The 18,987-nt window shown below is 36.1% G+C and overlaps 1 protein-coding gene across 8 annotated transcripts in view; it reads right to left on the minus strand.

Annotated features, from left to right (window-relative positions):
* TAFA5 (TAFA chemokine like family member 5) overlaps positions 1-18,987 on the minus strand; it is a 466,113-nt gene that overhangs the window by 306,117 nt on the left and 141,009 nt on the right. Inside the window, exon 2 of one of the 8 annotated variants that reach the window (XM_066550770.1) lies at positions 1,483-1,503. The exons of the other annotated variants lie outside the window; for them this stretch is intronic. Within the exon in view, the coding sequence (XP_066406867.1) occupies positions 1,483-1,503 (21 nt within the window). The remainder of the gene's footprint in view (positions 1-1,482; positions 1,504-18,987) is intronic. 8 annotated transcript variants of the gene reach the window in all.

Below are 18,987 nucleotides of genomic sequence, written 5' to 3' on the forward strand. Positions count from 1 at the left end.
CCAAGAACAAAACAAAACAACACAAACAAAAAAAAAATCCCAACCCAAACCCATGAAATCATTACTTCTTTTCAGTGATGTCAGGGCTGAACACTGTTTATGAATCAGGATGCCTAGTGACCAACCAACTGTTACATGACTGTGAGAGGCAAGAGCTCAGCAGTTTCCAAGGCAGCACTACTCTTTAGAAGGCTGTATCTCCAGGGCCTTTCAGGATGGCTTCTTTCAGCACTATCAGCTGGGAAAATGTAGAATGAAATCAAGACTCCGCTATACTCTGAGAGGTTCATATACAGCACAAGGCTCCCATCACTGTGGTGGCTTAACCAAGGGCCACTCTCACCTCCAGTGGCACAGGAACTGATGCTCATGGTATGGAATGCACTGTCCCACTCTCAATGGGACAACTGCCTAGAACCTGCATCAGGAACCAAGGACAGAGAGAAGGAAAGATGACAAATCACTTACCACTGCTATTGGACAAAACCAGTCCCGGTTCACTGAACAGTCAGTGCCCAGGGCCTTGGGGATCTGTGATGCGAGGCTGGGATTGCTTTGGGCTGGACATGCTCAGTTCCGGATGACTCCATACCACCCACAACAGGGCATGACTGAGCCCCTTGCCCACAAAGGCAGCACCTCTGGGAACTTGTATTTAAGAGCAAAACCACCGCAAGCGAAGTAGGACAAGGAAAACAGTATGAGAAAGAGCCCTGCAGACATCAGGGTCAGTGAAGAAGGAGAGGGAAGAGGTGCTTCAGGCACCAGAGCAGGGATTCCCATGCAGCACCTGGAAAGGGATCCAGCAAAGCAAGATCAACACTCAACAGCCCAGGGAAAAGACCACAGTGGAACAGATTTCCACACTCAGCCCATGGAGGAGCCCCATGCCAGGGCAGGTAGATATCCCTTAAGGAATGCGGCCCACAGAGAACCCATGTTGGAACAGGTTTATCCTGAAAGACTGTAAGCTGTGTGGAGGATCCATGCTGGAGAAAGGGAAAAATCTGAGGTTGGAACTTGGATTTTAGCATTCAGGTTCTAATTAAAGAAAAAGGTTTATATTTTTTCTTTAAAAAAATTCTGTTGGTTGTGACTTCAAAACTTTTAGGAAAAATACACTAGATAACCGAAAAACTACATAAAGGTACGGAATGCATAAAGGAAAATGTGCAACATCCAAGTAACTTATTGGACCAGCTGTCCTAAATTGGCTTTTTACCAGAAAGTAAATAAGTAAGGAATTGGAGGCTCTCATAAAATGAACTTGGTTCAAGGAGCTCATAGCATAGGAAAGGAAGAAAGCAAGAGCCATCAGTGAGTTCAACATAATGGAAAGAGAAAAAAAATTTTGCTTCCACACTTATGATTGACTAGACAAATGAAAACAGATTAATACTATCTAATGGAAGATGTAATAAGGTCAGCTAAAATTCTAACAGGGTATTAAAAGGAGTAAATTCAAAGAAACCAGCAGCTTACCACAAACTTCAAGAGGTCCCTCTAGGAAAACCACATCAAATAATTCATGTTAAAAAAAAAAAAAAAAAAAGAAAGAAAGAAAAAAAATTCAGTTTCATATAATAAACACTCTTATGGGAAAGATAAGGCTAAAATCAAGAGGCTGGCCCTCAGGGCTTTTTCTCTTTCAAAGTGGTCTTGATATCTTAGGAGGTACGAGAGCCATGATGTTCTCATGACAGATTCATTTTTCCATTAACTCATTTTTTGGTTTACTTTGCTTAAAATAATTTCTATTTTAAATCACATAAAGGGAGCTAATGAAACATTTTACTCCTAAAGAATGTCTTTTAAGGGCAGTTATTTTTTACAGCATAGTTACTGAAATAGCAAGCCAGCATGACTATTAAACCAAGTAACTAAGTTTACAAATTTCTGCACAGATTTATATTTAAATATCAGCAACACCATGACTTTCAAGATCCCATTAAAGGTCTATCCTTCAAAAAGCTCTGCAAGCATCACTCTTTCACATCTGAACATCTGTTCTGGTCCTCTTCCCAGAAGTCTTAGATACCTCCAATTACCAACGTAAAGGTTTTGATTATTCCGTTACGTCCAGAAAATGAGTTATCAATGACAAGACCACAGTACAAAACAGTGGGCAAGCAAAATGTTCAGCCTTTGCCAAATCACATTGTTTGTTCTAAAGTTAAAATGGGGGGTGGGGGCATGGGGTTGGGAAAGGGAGAGGAGCATATATGAATTAGATGGGAAGAGTACTTGGACATTTAAAATATACCTCAGTCCAGTTCAATAATGAGGAGAAAATGACATATAACAAAACATGAGAAAGCACTGACTTTACCATTGTTGATGTCAGAGTAGAAGCATTTTAAAGTTTATTTGAGCCTAAGCATTGTACAGCCTGATCTAAAAGAGATGAAACAGTATCTCAGCAAGGACATTTTATACAATTGCAGTCCTTGGTGCTTATCCTCCTTGGTCTCTAATTCAGCTGGAGGCTAGCAGAAATAAACTATGCTTTGTAGAGAAATAGTAAATCAAAAATCCCTCATTTTTAAAGGGTTTCTCCATATGTTATTATTCTTCTGAATTACTGAAACCACAATAAAACTCATTTTGTCATATAATTGATTTCTATATTTTTTGCATTATATATTCAGCTCAAATACTAAGGCTTGTCTAGCCATTTTATTTTTATGTTGGTTTTTATCATACATTAAAAGGTGAAATTTTAAATAAACTAAAATACATTCAGCTATAACTGATATTGACTAATCCTTTGATACACAGAAACTCCTTACTGACATCTAACTTGGGGTGATGGGTGTCCCTTCACACTTCACTAGCCGCTGTGATGATTCCAAACAGCTCTTGATCTGCTCTCCAAGCAAACAGATGTAGGTGTGACTGCAGACTTAAAGTTTCTGTACTCTCACAGCTATTTGCTGTGCTTATTAACAAGACATGTCAAGCTGCTCATCATGTGTTGACTGGTGAAATTTAGTTAACAGAAACTATGTGTAATAGAGCCAAGAATAGCCCTGTTTTCAGTCATGATTAAAGATGCTGGTACTTCACCCTGAGATAATTTTATTCAAATATGAACTTCTTCCATGTAGAGAAATCCCAATATTTCATGTTACATACGACAGGTACCCATATAACCCATTTAAAAGCAAAGCATGCCTGTAACAGTCTATTTTAAACTTCTGAGCTCGTGTTTTGTTTATTGTAACAGGCATGTTTTCAACTTGAACTGTTATCAGAAGACTGCAACTCCTAACTCAAGGGAACAAGACTGCTGACAAAATAGGTTTGCAATGTAAGAATTTGCTTAGTTTACCCAAAATGAGAGCATTAGTATTTACAAAAATAAAATCTTATTATTTTCACTTCCTTCAACATCTGCTTGGGCTCCAAGAAAAATACTAAACTAAATGTGAAATATATCTCTAATAGTAGCAGGTTTTCTCATTTACAGGCAATTTTTTCTCTCTGACTTTGAGACAAAGCAAAGTTCTAAGTAAAATATTCTAATTATTAGAATTATGCAAAGATAGCTTACATTTATGAAAATGAAATCATTTAGCAACTTGTATATGGTTAATGAAGCATAATAAATATTAAACTAATGACATTGTAAGTCCACAGAAGATAATATGTCAAAGCAATTCACAGCCATCATTTGCTATAAAGACAAGTCTAAATTTTCACAAGCATAGTCAAATCCTTAGGCAGATATGAGGGATTTATTATTATTATTCTTGTTATAGCTAGTAGATGTTTTTCAAAAATTTTTAATTTTGTTACACAGCAACATTTAGACACCCTATGAAGACCTAGACATATGAAGGGAAAACTGTAAGATTAATAAAATTTATAATAAAAATTTGATGATAAAATTAGATCAAAAGATCTGTTTACAGAAGATGATGAACAAAATGAGAATGTTTGCAGAAAGCATATTAGTCAGCTTTTAATTTTCCTTTCAGTCTTTTGGTGATGCTACGGCATTTTCAACTGAAATTAATAATGTGTTTTATCAGGGTTGGTTATTATTTAATACACATCAGGAACCTGTCTACTTACAAATTAAGTATTTCAGAACTCAAAAACTAGAAGCTTTCCTTCCTCCTTTCTCCCCTCCTCAAAGCCAGTAAAATCAAGTCTTGGACTATCAGCCAGAAGACACGTGATTTTCCACCACTTAGGGGAGCAGATCCCTTGTCTTTGCTATCTGCCAAAGGACACAGAAACTCTGCACCAAGTAGGAAACAAAACACCCTCCCCAAATTCAAGACACTGTGTTCCTGTCAGTGCAGAAACTGGATCTTTGTTCCTTGCGAGCAAGCAGAAGTCATGTCCTCCGAGGATCTATGCCCTTCCTAGCAGCAAGAGGACAGTGTGCAGCTCTGGCAGCATCACCGCAGCCCTGGCAGCCTCTGAGGGGCCCAGTTCCAGCCCCAGCCCAGCAGCTGAGCAGAGCAGCTTCCAGCCTGGAAGGGACAGGTCTGCAGCAGCTGAAGAGCGGGAGTCGGAGCCAGAGCCCTCGTGGCCCAGCGGAAACAGCCTCCAGGCGTGCTTGGAGTAATCAGATCAGGCAATTCCTTGTCAGTGAAATGTTAGTGTTCATGGGGCAAAATTCATGACAGTCTCACAATTTTAATAAAGTTGGCACATGCTTAAAGTCCTGATCTGGGAAATGTCACTTTTCTTCCGACTCAGGTTATGAGACCAATAATGTAGCTCATGTTATATACTAATGGCTCTCCATGTGCTCTGCCTCCAATTAGTCACATAATAATTGAAAAATCAAGTAATCTTCTCTTTTGCCATAGATCATCACACAGCAGGAAAAATTGATATTTAAGATGTATCCTTACATCGAAGGGTTTTCAAAATGAATAAGGCTTAGAAAACAAAATGCAAAAACTTTTCAGTAAGAAGATGACTAAAGAAAAACTCAGAAATATGTCTTATTTTTACATAGGTACAAAATTTAGGTATACAGATATAATATTTTATAAATTACTGTACATATATATATTTAATAACTCTATAGCTTATAATTATATGATTGATGGATGATTATATAGTTTATCATAATTAAAATTTTTGGGTTTATATATATATGATTTTCAATGACTGTGTATCTGTTCCAAAAATAAAGAAAAGTACCCCCTTCCTGAAATTCTGACATCTTTTTAAAAGTTTGAATTACATGGATATTTTATTTTTTAAGAGTTATTGAATAACTCTTCCCAAACATTATTTTGATTAGACAGGAAGAAATCTTGACAAGAATTATTGTGCCAAACCTCCCTTTGAATCACCTAGTGCCAGACCTACCATCAGTCCTTTGGTAATTACATCCTCCAATCTAGAAAGGAACCTTACCACAATACCCAGTTATTAGAATAACAGGATGCATGCCAAATTAGTTTTGTCCAGGTCCTGAAAGACACACATATAGATGCACATATACACATTTATTCCCACAGACTCTACTATGTGCATCCCCTTCTAACATACAGAACCAGTTAGGACATCTATCAGTACTACAGAGAACTTGGCTTTAGATTATACTCACTGTTTTTCAAATCAATCAGAGAAGCAGAAATTAATGAAATTCCTTTGTGTTCACTGAAATTTGCATACAAGCTCTAGAATCCATCTGATCAGGGGGACCTTGGTTCAACAAATGTTTTCTACCACTGCATTTGAGTACCATGACTGTGCTTTGTAAACACTGCATTGATGTCTGTGACTCAGGAGGAACCACTGTGTCCAAGGGACAAACATTGCAGTCAGAACCTCAACAATCCACAAAATTCAAGGTTGATTTTGACCAAAGTAATTGTGTCCTTGTATGTTTATTTGCTTCTCTTGTCTTGGGCAGGGGAATAAAATGGCTGAAACTGTTGATGTAAGTAGACCTGAAGAAATTATTTCCTCGATAGTAAAGCTTCTTTCATGCATGGTAATCTTTGGCTTTTAGGAGCAGATTGTGAATCTACACAGACTGACAGATTTTCTACAGCACCAAAAGTCTGTTGGATGCAGCAGATCTATGATGGGATGCAGCCAGGAAGTATTTTCTGTCCCAGGCTTAAAGAATACGAGGCCTAAACAAGGAAATGCTTTTACTTGTCACAATCAGGAACAACATGCAGTCATAACACAACTAGGGAGACAGCCAGAGTATGCTGTGCTCCAGCTACTTCCCTGGCATCTCCTTCACAGGAGTAGAGAATGATGACTAGCACTGACCAACTCTACTGGCATTAGAGAAATTAAAATAGGGAGCCACCCTGCATGGCTCATCTTCTCTGAATGGGAGATGTTCCAGTGGTGAACTGCTAATCCTGGGATGAACTGACTGAAACAGCTTCCCTAAATGTCTTGCATGATACACTCCAGTGTTCTTTAGCAGTACAGATATGAGCACTTCTGAGTGGAAAACAGAAGAGTCATCTCATGTAGGTTTGCAGTGGCAACCTCCTGAGCTAAAAAATACGAATGCCACTCTCTGGCATCAGACATACAAAGCCAGGCTGGCTCTGCCAGAAAGGAGGAAAGGAAGTCAAATAGCCAAAAACCTGTCCTTCTTTCAAAATCTTATGACCCTGCAAATGACTTTTTTGGTTCCTCTGGTCACTGGACAACATCCAGAATAAAATAACTGTTTACATTAATGCAAAAACTTTTGAAAGCCTAAGACTCTTCTCTTGATCAAAACTCTTTTTATGCTCTGCCCCTTCCATGAGCAACATTGGAATAAGTATCCATGAGGATACTTATTCTTTTAGTAATGTTGCCAACAGTTACAAGATGTTCCATTCTTGGCTCTAAGGCAAATCTATTCACTTATTAATCAAAAGGAACAGTCTCCTTAGCACTCTGCTTTTCAGATCTACTGATTCATGAACCAAAAAGATAAGGAGGGGAAGAAACTTCCAAGGAAGCTGTCAGAAGCCAGAAAGTAAGGGGTCACAAAAATGTTCAATAGGTTGCACTAATACTCTGAAAGTTTCCTGTTTGATGCGTGTGGATATAGTTTCCTCCAATTGAATTCCCTTTGATATCTGAAAAAAAAAAAAAGCTCAGAATATTACTCCTTCTGATGCAGAAATGTCAGGAGGAGTAGGAGAGGGAGGAGGAGTAAAACTGACTCATCTTCAGAGTTAGATTCAACAAACCCTAGATACATTATCCATCAAGAAGACTTTTCAAATATATGAACAATAGATTATGCTACATGATATACATATGATATCTATGATATGGATGATATACAAGGAATCAGAAGCAGGCTGGATGTAAGCATTAAGGGAGGTCATTTAGAGATACTACAGGTAATACAGCTTTCTATCTCCTATAGTCAGATCAGATGGTAGGATTACAGTACATTTTCAAGACAAGAAAGGCAAAAAAGGAACCTATTAAAAATTATTATTTACCTTCCTAAAGACAGGAGGGAAAGAAGTTATGGCTGTAATGTATAAAGTTTACTAGTCCAAAAAAATCCCCAAAAAACCCAAACACCACAAACCAAAAAACAGGCAAAAACCCCCAAATCCTAGCACTCATCGTCTTATTGGACACAGCTGTGGCCTATTAAGAGCAGGCCTGTTCCTAATCTTGGGTGATTAGTACAGCTGCAACTCCTCAGGGGTGAGACTACCTTTTGCACTATCTTTATTTTCTTACATTTTATCCCTCCACAGTCTCCTGCTCACGAAATACTTAGAATGAGATAAAATATCAATCAAAAAAAAAAGTCCAAGTAAATTTTAATGCCTGTTGGCATACAACACCCCGAAAGGACTCTTTCCTGTAATAGTGCTATACAGAGAATCAGGATAATGATCCCATTTAATTAATTAAAAAAAAAAAAAAACAACTTTGAAGGTCCTAGAGATCCCTAATGACCAAACATTTGCTCAAGATCAGGGGCACAGCCTATTTGCAAACTGTGTGATGCCCAGAATCTTCATATTGACTCAGAGTGAACTGGTGTAACAGACACACAAAAGAACTGTGAAAACCCATGGGGCTCTCTGACCAGAGACACCTTGAAAGAATAATTTGCCTCTCTGAACCCAGGAGATGTTTGCCCATAAAGTGGCTGTAAAAGCAGCTATACTAGGAACAAGCATTATTCCCTACATGTCTGATTCCAAATCCTTTACAGCTGCCCTTATAAAAATAGAAAAACAGCAAGAAGAAAAAAAAATAAAAGCAAATACTGTACACATATTGAAAAAGAAACAGAAAAAGAAAAAAAAAATCTCATGAATAACAAATAGATGCTTCTCATTAAAAAAAAGCAGAAAAAAATGAGTTGGTCTTGTTTGCTTCAAATGTGTTTGAAATATGTGTATTGCACCTCACATACAAATACCTTTTTTTTTCTTTTTATCTTCACATTAAGTTTGTCTCCTAAAACTAAGCATGGTTTTCACTTTATTCAAATAAAGTAGTTTAATTACTTCTGCTGGCACTAATTTATAGCCTGTAGATACTTGCTAATTAAGAACCCTAATCACTGTTTCAATCTTCTCCATCATACCTCTATCACCTGGTGTGATTCATACCTGCTGATTCCCTTAGGCACTAAAGCCATACATCAGAAAGACATTTCCTAGGATAAAAGTAAACTTTTTAAGTATTTAAGAATTAAATCAAGGAGCCTTATATACCAAAATTTTATCCTTAAAATTTTTAAACAAAACATCACAAATCCTGCACTCTACAGAAAGTCAGTGCTCTAAAAAAGTTTGCAATTCAACTTCAAAAGACTTTTGACTTCTAAACCAATATGTTTTCAATTGTTTTTCATTGATTTGCTAGTTCTTCATTGAAAATGAAAGGTCAAGAATGGCAAAAATCATGACTATCAAGAACACTAACACCAAAACCCAAGAACATCAATTTTTACTCGTAAGATTTAAACAAAGGAAAAAATTAGCAATGGAAAAACAAAACGAATTTCAGAACAATTTTTTTTTTTGCTATTAACTCACTCTGTTTATTAGCTCTTCAAAATTTCCACACTCACAAAGTCCTGTTCAGGGGAATGTAGGGATTTTTCAAATATAGTTATAATAAGACTTAGACCTGCAGTAGTTTAATGCATATTCATTTAAGCTTTGCATGGATACCACTGTACTCCTGGAATAGAATGTGCTGTACTTAATCCTTTGCAGTTAAGTTCCCAGTTTTTCACAAGCATAAGTACTATGAAGAAAAACAAATCAGCAATAACAAAAATACAGTATAATCAATATAGATTTTAAAATAAAAATACAGGATATCCTAAAAGTGGACAACACCACATTCTTTTGCTGAAATCCTTACAATGTTATTCCCAGGGTTGTTTGTGGGGGATGGGTTGTGCAATATAGCATTTCCAATTTTTTTTTTTTTTACTTTAAATAAATTATAATATACAGTCCTTCCTATACATAAAGAGTTTGAAACAAATGAAGGGATGGCTTAAAACAGGTGGGACTGGTTTAGTTCACCTACATCGAATTGCTATTCATACCAAGGAAAAGAATAGAAACTTCACCAGCACAAAGTATGCTGGAATAGGCCAAAATTAACAGAAATTCCTTTTTACATTTGCCAGTCTCAATTTGAGAATTTTTTTTTTAAGGCTAGATATTTTCTATAAAACCATAGCAATGAAAACCTAAAATGAAAACCTCTAACTTTTAATAAAGACAGTAAATCTAAATTGGATAAATGGAAGTAAGGCTTAGTTTGCTTAATTACAGCTAAAAGATCTAAAGTCAATTTTCGGTTATTTTATGATTTCTTATAAGACAATACTTTTAACACCAAATATTATAGCCTAGATGTTCATGTGTTACAACATAACACTCACTCTGAAAACACATTAAAATAAGAGATACCCCCATTTGAATAAATGCTATTACACTTGGTAAAATTTTACTTTTCTCATTTACTAAATTTACATAATTCTACACTACCACATGTGGGTGGAGTAGGAGTTCAAAACAAATGAGTCAATATTTTTCTTCAGAAAAAATACCATTAGCAGAGCATTCATGAGCAATCATATAATCACAGGCAAGTGTCCCAGACCCATAATATATGACGACAAACACGCTTCAGAGAAATATTTCAGACAGAGAAAAAGCTCTCAGTATGGAAAAGCCATGATGTTATTCCAAGAACAATGAACTTAAGCTTGATAATTTTCCTGCATCCAGTTATAACACAGTCTCCCCGCCTCAGCTGTGAAATGAATTTATTAGCATTGCCATTCTGAATTTTTTTACATCTTTTGCCTAGTCATACTTGAAACTTTTCAGTGCAAGAACTTTCTCTTATGCTTTCAGCTCAGATCTACCTCAATGGGTTTCATTACATTCTGTTAAAGAACAGAAAAGATACACTAAAACCACAAATTCCCATTGTAATACATTGGAAGAGTTCATACTCCAGAACTGAACAAGTTAATTGACCAAAGCTCCTATTTACTTTTTTTTTACTGTTTCTTGTATGCAGGAATTTATGCAGAACACCCACAGAAAAGACTAGTGTAAATAGATTATTTTGTTCTTTAAAAATTTACAGAAATCCAATCCACTATAAAATTTCTAGCTCATGTTTTGCATGATAAATTTGGAGAACATCTTTCTGTCAAAATTATTGAGAACATTTTGCAGTAAATTGCCCTGCTGTCTGTCAGAAAGCATGTATAACTGCAGCCAGAATGATCACTGAGCCGAGTTCAACAAAGGGTCAGCAGTGACTGCACTGGTTTCAGTGAAGATACTTTATTGCCACCTTTTTAAGCAACCAAGTTTTTGTGCCAAACAAGAAACACTCTGAAATTGTGAAAGTCTGGATGTGAGCAGTCAAATAAGGGCTTATTCCTGCAATGGAAACAGCAGGTTGTCAAATGTCACTTCTCTTTGTCATCCTTTACTTATTCCTTATCCCTGTGAACCTCTGCAGCCCAGAAAACACCATATTGTTCCTGCTAGGAACAAGCCACCCTGCCTTTGAAACCACCTTTGCATGGCCTTGGGACTGACACCTGTCAGACTTGCTTTGACTGGGCTTGTCTTGGTCTGCCTGGAGCTTTGCTTTAACTTTTCTTGCTGGGAAAACAAATTTTCTAAGGTTCAGGTGGCTACAGCCTGATTTGTGTTTGAATAATTTTGTGGAATATTCATAAGTTTTACAGTCAGGAGTAATAAGTCATTTTCTGAAGACAGAAATATTAGGCCAGTGTAATGGTGTAACAGAGGCATGATATGGTAACAGAGATCTCAATAGTGAGGGCATAGAATGTAGTGAGGTGAAAACACGAGACAATAAAAAAGTGGGTCCTTTAGGACCCCCAGAACTGTAAAAAAAAAAAAAAAAAAGTTGGTTAAAGGAATGGAGACCTGGAAACTGGGCAAAACCAGATGCTGGTGCAACAAAAAACATTAAAGAACAGTACCCTCCAGTGTGTTAAGACACTCCAATAGATTTGATTGTAATGTGAATTTGCAGACTGAAGAGTTAAGCATCAGAAAGAGATCAGATTATTATGAAACAAATTACATGTAAACTTTGTCCTATATTTTCATATTGCTTGAAGAAAAGATCTTGAAACATAGTTGCTTGATTTTCAGGGACACTTTCAGAACTCAAAGACAAACCACCCAAGACAAAACTCAGTCTATATAGAGCACTTTGATTAGAAATGCTTTGCTGTATTAATTTAGACTCATATTTTGAACCTCCTTGCTGTCTTTTTGATTAGGTTATTAAGATTTAAATAGAGCAGTAGTAAATTCTTGGGTGCATGTTAAAGTATTTTTCCCTTTGCCCAGACTAACATTTTGACTGTAAGAGGTCACCATTTATTTTTGGTACAACAGAAAAAAAAAAAATTCTCAGATGAAATAATTAAAACTTATAATTAACTACCCTGCCTCCTCAGGGTCTGCTTTTCATCAGCCTTCTCTCTTATCTGGCTGAAAACCCAGAGCCTCTCTGGGGTGAGGGTTCACCCCTCTGTCTTACACCAATCAGAGGTTTTGGCATCACACATCCCAAAACTCACCTGCTGCCCTTAGGGGAGCAAACCCTGCCAAAGGCAAGGCACCCTGGCTCCTTCTCAAAGGGCAAGGGCTTTGAGCTATTACCATTCCAGGCTCCCACAGTAGGAAATGGTAACTAAAAATCCTGCCGAGTTAAGATACTGCCTACATAGAAATAAAAAGGAAACCCTAAGTTAGAATGACATCAGCAGCAGTAACAAACTTCTACAAGACCACACATAAGCAGTACAAAGTGTAACAAAATGGGTTTGGGAAAGCTTTTAATGAGTCCGTGCTCTCATGCTCTCAGCAAAGCATTAACTTACAGTGAACACAAAAAGACTTTTCATTTAGTCTTCATGGAGTAATGGTCTGTATTTGACAGTGAGAGGGAAGGAACGGCCATGAATTCCCATACTTCTGGTGAAACTACACAGCCCTTACATCCATAAAAAAGTACTAGATATAGTCCTGTCCCTAAACACCAGGATCTAGCATGCAGAATCTACTGTGACACATTGACCACATCTGTACAGAACTACCACGTGTAACTAATTCTAATTTAGAATGCATAAATGAAAAGTGACAGAAAAACCTGTGAATATTTAGCCTGTATATGCTAAAGATATGAGTACACATAAATAATTAAAACCTAGCCTTGCTGTTGGACACCTGTTTCTTGAAGCATATTAAAAATTAAAGGAATACTATGGATGACAGAAGGAAATTGCATGTTTGCACAGGAGCAGTATGACAGTAACAGGAAAGCAAATGAGTTTTTAATTCCAATGGGCTGCACTTAGTTTAGCCAAAAGTTGTTTTTGGTAATTTAGTGGAGTATACTAATTCTCCTCTGGGCTGCTTTTTTATAACTTTAAATATTGACCCTCTGGAGTAGCTCATTAACTACTTCTCTCTCATTTAAGTAGTTATGGAAGTTTTTATCACAGTAAGTTTCTTTTCAAGCTGAGGAAAATATGTATTGTGTTTGTTTAAACAGAGCAATATTACTATTCAATATTTGTAAACTCTGGAATGTAAATATTAAGATTTCTATTAACTGAAATGACTAATCAATAGGAAAATACATAATGATGCAAACACTGTATGTGTCCCACTTACCCACAGATATGAATTCTCCAAACCTTACCAGAACTAATCCCTGGGCAACCTCTGTGTTTGTGCAATGATACATTGCATGGGAACACTGAAGGATCAGGCACCAAAGCTGACTTCAGTCTCTTCAAAAGACTGCTCGAATCACTAGTCTGAGATCTTGTGACCCTTATGCAGTTTTTTTGTTTCAAAAATCCCTCAATCCCTGGTTTCACTGGGGTTCAGTTTCAACAGGCACAGGGGGTATCTTTAGCAATTTAGTCTCTACTTCATAGGCTGAGGGATGTGATTAGGAAACTGGTCTAATCTTGTATGTAGAGAGACACAAACCCTTCCTTCAGGGGCTACTCAAAGGTCTGCTCAGAGAAGTAGTCCAACAGACACACTCAAAAAACAAGAGAGGTCCCTGACATCCAGCCTAGGCATTCTCTTTTGGTCATCTCTGCTGAGGCTTGATCAATTTACAAATGCATTTAATAATTTTTATCAGCAAGCATACAGAAGTCCTAGTAAATCTACCTGCATAAATTAGCTGACATCTTCTCTATAGGTGCTAAAGCCTAAAGAGAGTCTTGTTCTTTCTTTTTCTGACTCATCCTCTTGTTGTTCCCAAACCTTATTCAATTTTCCAGCACTGAAAACATTATCGGATATTCAGGGTAGGATTAAATTTATAGATTAGGATGGCCAAATCCAGGTTTGTATTTTAAAGCAGTTCCACAGACATGCAGACAGGCACACATCAGCAGGCAGAATGGCAACCCCTGCCAGAGAACAAAGAGTAAAGCTAAGAGAAAGGTTTCCGTAAACGAGAACCCCAAGCATTATGCCTGAAGTCTCTATTTTCTTTTGAGCTATGAATGAGAGGAAGGGTACTGGGAGTTCAGCTAAGATGTTGTTCTTCAGATCTCCCTTACATGCCCCTAACTCTGCATATCTCACACCTAAAGGTTTTAATTTCCACATGAGCTAGGGAATATTTCACTTCTTCTACAGACATTAAACATCACTAGAAGAGAAGGTCACCAAATACTTCATTTTCAACATAATTTTTACCATTTCTTTTTCCCTCTTGGATCTTCTTGCTCCATTACTACACAGAAATGCCAGTAGCATGTGGGAAACTTGCAGGTTTCAGTTTTGGAGAGAGATTGCAAAAAACAAAAATTAAACAAATGCAGATCCTGTGCTAGTGGCACACCTCCTGTCTTTACCCACATGCACAGGAATGAAATTACTGCCTATCTTCAAGCTTGATAAAACACACTGGTAAATGTTCATATAGATTTCCTATCTTTAACTGCAACAGAATCTCAAGAATATTTATTATTAAACCTAAACATTCAAGTCCCTAGAAATGGCAATTCCTAGTTAAAAAAATGTAATACCAGACTTAAATGAAGTATTTTCCAGATGTTTTTATCCAAAGTAAAAACGTTTCAAATTTCTAAAAAAAAAAAATAATAAAAATCTGCTGCCTCTTGTGTCTTTTGTGAAATGCAAAGAAGGCAAAGCAACAGAAATACATCCTTGAGACATCCTTCTAGACTTTTTTAGATCTTTGGCAAAAGCACCAGACAAAGTTTGCAGTCAGGAAGTGTCAGTGGTATCTGATTATCACCTCCCACTGCCACATGTATTGTTACTTGTCTTTTTGCTGAGCCAAGTGGGAAATGCAAATATTTATTTTTTATCTAAAACCCAAGATATGCAATTTCTCTTTCTATTTCTATGCAAAGTGTTCTAAAAGAAAAATTTAACACAGAGAGACAATTTACCCTGATGGTCCACTAAATTTCTCTGTTTAGTATGAGCCAATGAAAGAAATTATTGTAAGGAGTTTTCTATTTTTCATAGCATTGTTACAGCCAGTCTTGTTTGCTTTACTAGATTCCATATCTTTCAAAAAATTTCAAGACATAACAAACTTCCCATTCTCAAAATGGTGACAGAACCTTATAGCTATATCAGCTTCTTCTGAAATAGGTGTTCTGCATAAAAAGATCAGTGAAAATTATTAATCAAATCATATCCTTGGAGGGATAATCAGAGAGGGAACCCTGAAATTCTAGCAGACAATTCTACAACTTCCTAAAACTTCTTAAAATCTCTTCCTAAAACTTTCAGTATTATCTCTATTTTCCATCATTACTTACGATTTCCTTGTATAGTATGAGCTGCTCTCCTACCAGGAATATTTAAAAAAATAATCATTCTATGTGCTTGTTATATGTTTTATATTAGAAAAACATAATAATAAGTTACCGAAAATTCTGACAAGCCCTCAGGAATGTATTCTGACTTTATAAATGCATGTTTGATTTTGGCAATGTAATGCCTATGCAATTAAGATAAATGAGATAATCATGCGCTTAGAACAGATCACACTGAAACTTTAATTGTAGATATCACACAACCCAATAACAAGTTTCTATTCCAAATGGAGCACACTAATAGACGTATAAGAAGGTTCCCAAAAACTCAGCAGTAGTGCAGTCGTGATATTGCAATATTGCAGCTCTTTATTGGTTTCACACTGTGAAAGCCACTAACTTTCAATTTTGTGATGTTATTCAACACCATTTGATCAGCTTTTTTATGCCACTGTGGATAACAACAACAAAAGATATAAGAGAAGTAATAAAATGAGAATTTGTTAAAGTCAACCGCCTTGTCCCATTATAGAGATGATAGGATGAGCAAGAGGCAGTAAGATTCAGAATTGTCAGGCTCTTTAAAAAAAATTCATTTTGCTCTATTTATGCCAATGAGAGCAAAACAAAGAAAGAATTAAACAAGACAGCATGTTTTGCATTAGTTGAAAAAATACATAGTTCCATAAAGAAAAAAAGTCAAAGAATAAACGCTACATTTAAATTATCGTATCTAGAAATTTCTTCACTTTGAACTCCTGAGATGTGATTCTGAGGATATCTTCCACGCTGACATAATCCAATGGTGTAACCTATGTGTTTTCCATGTTTTGTAGTTTCTGCTATTGTTTTTTTAAAATATAACTAATTTTTCTTTTTATTTGCTTAAGATATGCACTAAAACAAATACATATAAGATGCAATTTTCATCTCTTTTGACTACATGTTTACAAATCTTTCAAAGATTTGCAAAAAATACAGGATAATGTTTTTTGATTGTGTTTTTCAGCAGATAAAACAAAACAAACCCACAAAAACAACAACAAAAAAAACAAACTAACAAAAACACCAAAACAAACAAACAAAACAAAAAAAAGGCAAACCAAAACAATCCAAGATCAATAAAATGCTGACATTTTTCCTTATATAGATACTACTGATAAAACTACCTTATTTGATTCCTACAGTTGTGGTCTAGCATTATTAATGAACCAGTCTACAAACAAAAAATGTCAGAGAGCAACTCCCTTTCCTTAAAGCACCTTAACATTCAGCTAGCAAAAAGTGATTAGCAAGAGTCTGGTGTTTTTTTTAAAACAGTTTAATAGTGTTCACCACCAAAACCTTCTAAAGATATATTGGTACCTCACACTCTAAAATGTCTCTGAGAGTCCCCTAGACACTTATAGAAAGTGGCTCCCATAAAGACCTTTATAGCTGAAGAGTTACTTTTTTTCACAAAGAAACAGATGTGTAAAATCATATGATACAGATAATCAAAAGCAAATTTCAAATACCTAGGCTAAGCTAATATTAATGATGCTATGCTATTAATTACCTCAGAGTTAATGTCAGAAAATTTGTATTAAAAATATGTACCCTTACAAAAGTCAATTTATTTCCATCTAATCTACCCACACATACACTCAAACTAGCAAAATAATATTAACTTCGTGACTTTGTATTTCATGTATAATACATTACATAAATAAATTTGTAAAAGTGAAGTTTCACTGAGAAGTTTTAAAGACCAAACCAAGCAAAACAAAACCTTCCTTCTATTGCACGCAGATTATCCCCAAAAATTCAAAGGTAAGCACAAACAACCTTGTCAAACCTAAAACAGACTACAGAAGTAACAGAGCAGATACAAAAACTTTATGAAAAATCCAGTTCACTTCCCTGTCATCCGACAACACAAATCAAAACAATATATCAATTATCTGTTAAAGGATCTTATTAAATAACTCAGTGTGCTGCTCATTGTCTAAATGTTAGAGGAGTCTTTGTTGAACTGCAACTTCATTCAATTTGTCCAGACACATGATAGTTACCAAGATTATTGTGAATTTTTACAACAGAAGTCAAACAACTCAACCATCCACTGATTCCTGTGCCTTCATATGCTATGCTGTATTCTTGTCTCATCAGAATGCAATAATTTTCAGTAATGCATTATCAGAAGATTAAAAAAAAAAAAAGGCAGTATGTCCCCAGGTAACTTACAAGGAAATTTATGAAAAATGAGCCTCTTACAAAAAAATCAATATTTCTAAACCATATAGACAAACTGATAGAAGGTAAATTTGCCAATGTTGATTTGACCTTCTGTTTCCCTTTGGAATTAGTACTCCTTTCAGAAGAAGCAAATATAGCCACTTGGACTATTCAAAAGGGTCATGTACTTATGTTATGACAGGCATTGATTACAGTATTTTGATAAGTCAGCTAATGAAATAGCACTAAAACGAGCTTGCAGTGGAAGCCTGCCAAGGTTCTATTTAGAAAACCACATCCAGATATATCAAAAACTCATTATAGATTAATGAAAACAAAACAAAAAAAAATGGCAATATATTAATTATGTTCAAAACTAAATTCTCCAATTAAATGGAAAGAACTGCACTTTGCTTCTCCACATATTCTCATTTCAGTTTTAAAAATAACTCCTTGTCTGAAAGGCAAATGGGAGCTAGTAAAATGCCCTTTAAGAAAAAAAGGGAGCATTCTTGGAAACTTCTACCAAGTGCAAACATACCAAGTACATGCCATCTAACAGAGCTCTGCTCCTATGTTTATGATTCAAATTAACCCAGTGATACCATGACATCCCAAAATAAATGGTAATAAACCATGAGAAGACATTTACATAGAAAAACTAGTCCAAGAAGGAATAAAGGCTTCATTCACCGGGACTACAGTCTAATCCTAAATTCAGTGTAAAGAAACTTTATTTCTCTGATTTGCTTCTGAAAACAAAGCTCCCAAGCACAGTACCTCGTTTCAAGCCATGGAAACTTTTATACCTTTTAAGTATGGACTCTACTTGCAGTAGAGAGTAGAGGCATCTCTAAACCACACAAAAACACAACAATATCTGTCATGGATGCAACTTCTTGGTAGATATAGAGTACACAAACTAATTTTACATTATTACTCTAGAACAGGTTCAAAATTGTGAATAGCTGCAGATGTTGGCAATGCATTCACCCCGATACACACCTACTTGTTTAATTAAGAATTTTTAATGATTCATATACAGTCCATTGTAACTCCTTGGAAATGTAACATACTTTGAAAATATAACTGCCTCATAAAAATATTAAGTATTAGCTGTAAAGCAGACTGCATTGAACATGAATTATGGTATCCTTTAATTCTTGAGGGCTGCAGAAATAAAAGTCTAATATAAAAAGCTCAGCTAAATCAATCTCGAACAATGGCATAATCTTCCTCCTGTTCTTCTTCAACTCCATTCTTATGCATTAACATCCACTTCACTTTGTTCAGCCCTCCGCTAAATACATACTTAGCTCTATAGCCAGTATATACACTGCTCTCTGGGAGCACCTTCAGAGGCAACCAGAGTCAGTCCCACTGTTCATGCTGCATAGCTGCAGTGCACCTTCAGGAGACGGCCCACCTCCAAGGTTCATCCT

This window comes from Molothrus aeneus, chromosome 5, assembly GCF_037042795.1.
Source record: "Molothrus aeneus isolate 106 chromosome 5, BPBGC_Maene_1.0, whole genome shotgun sequence".
NCBI lineage: Eukaryota > Metazoa > Chordata > Aves > Passeriformes > Icteridae > Molothrus > Molothrus aeneus.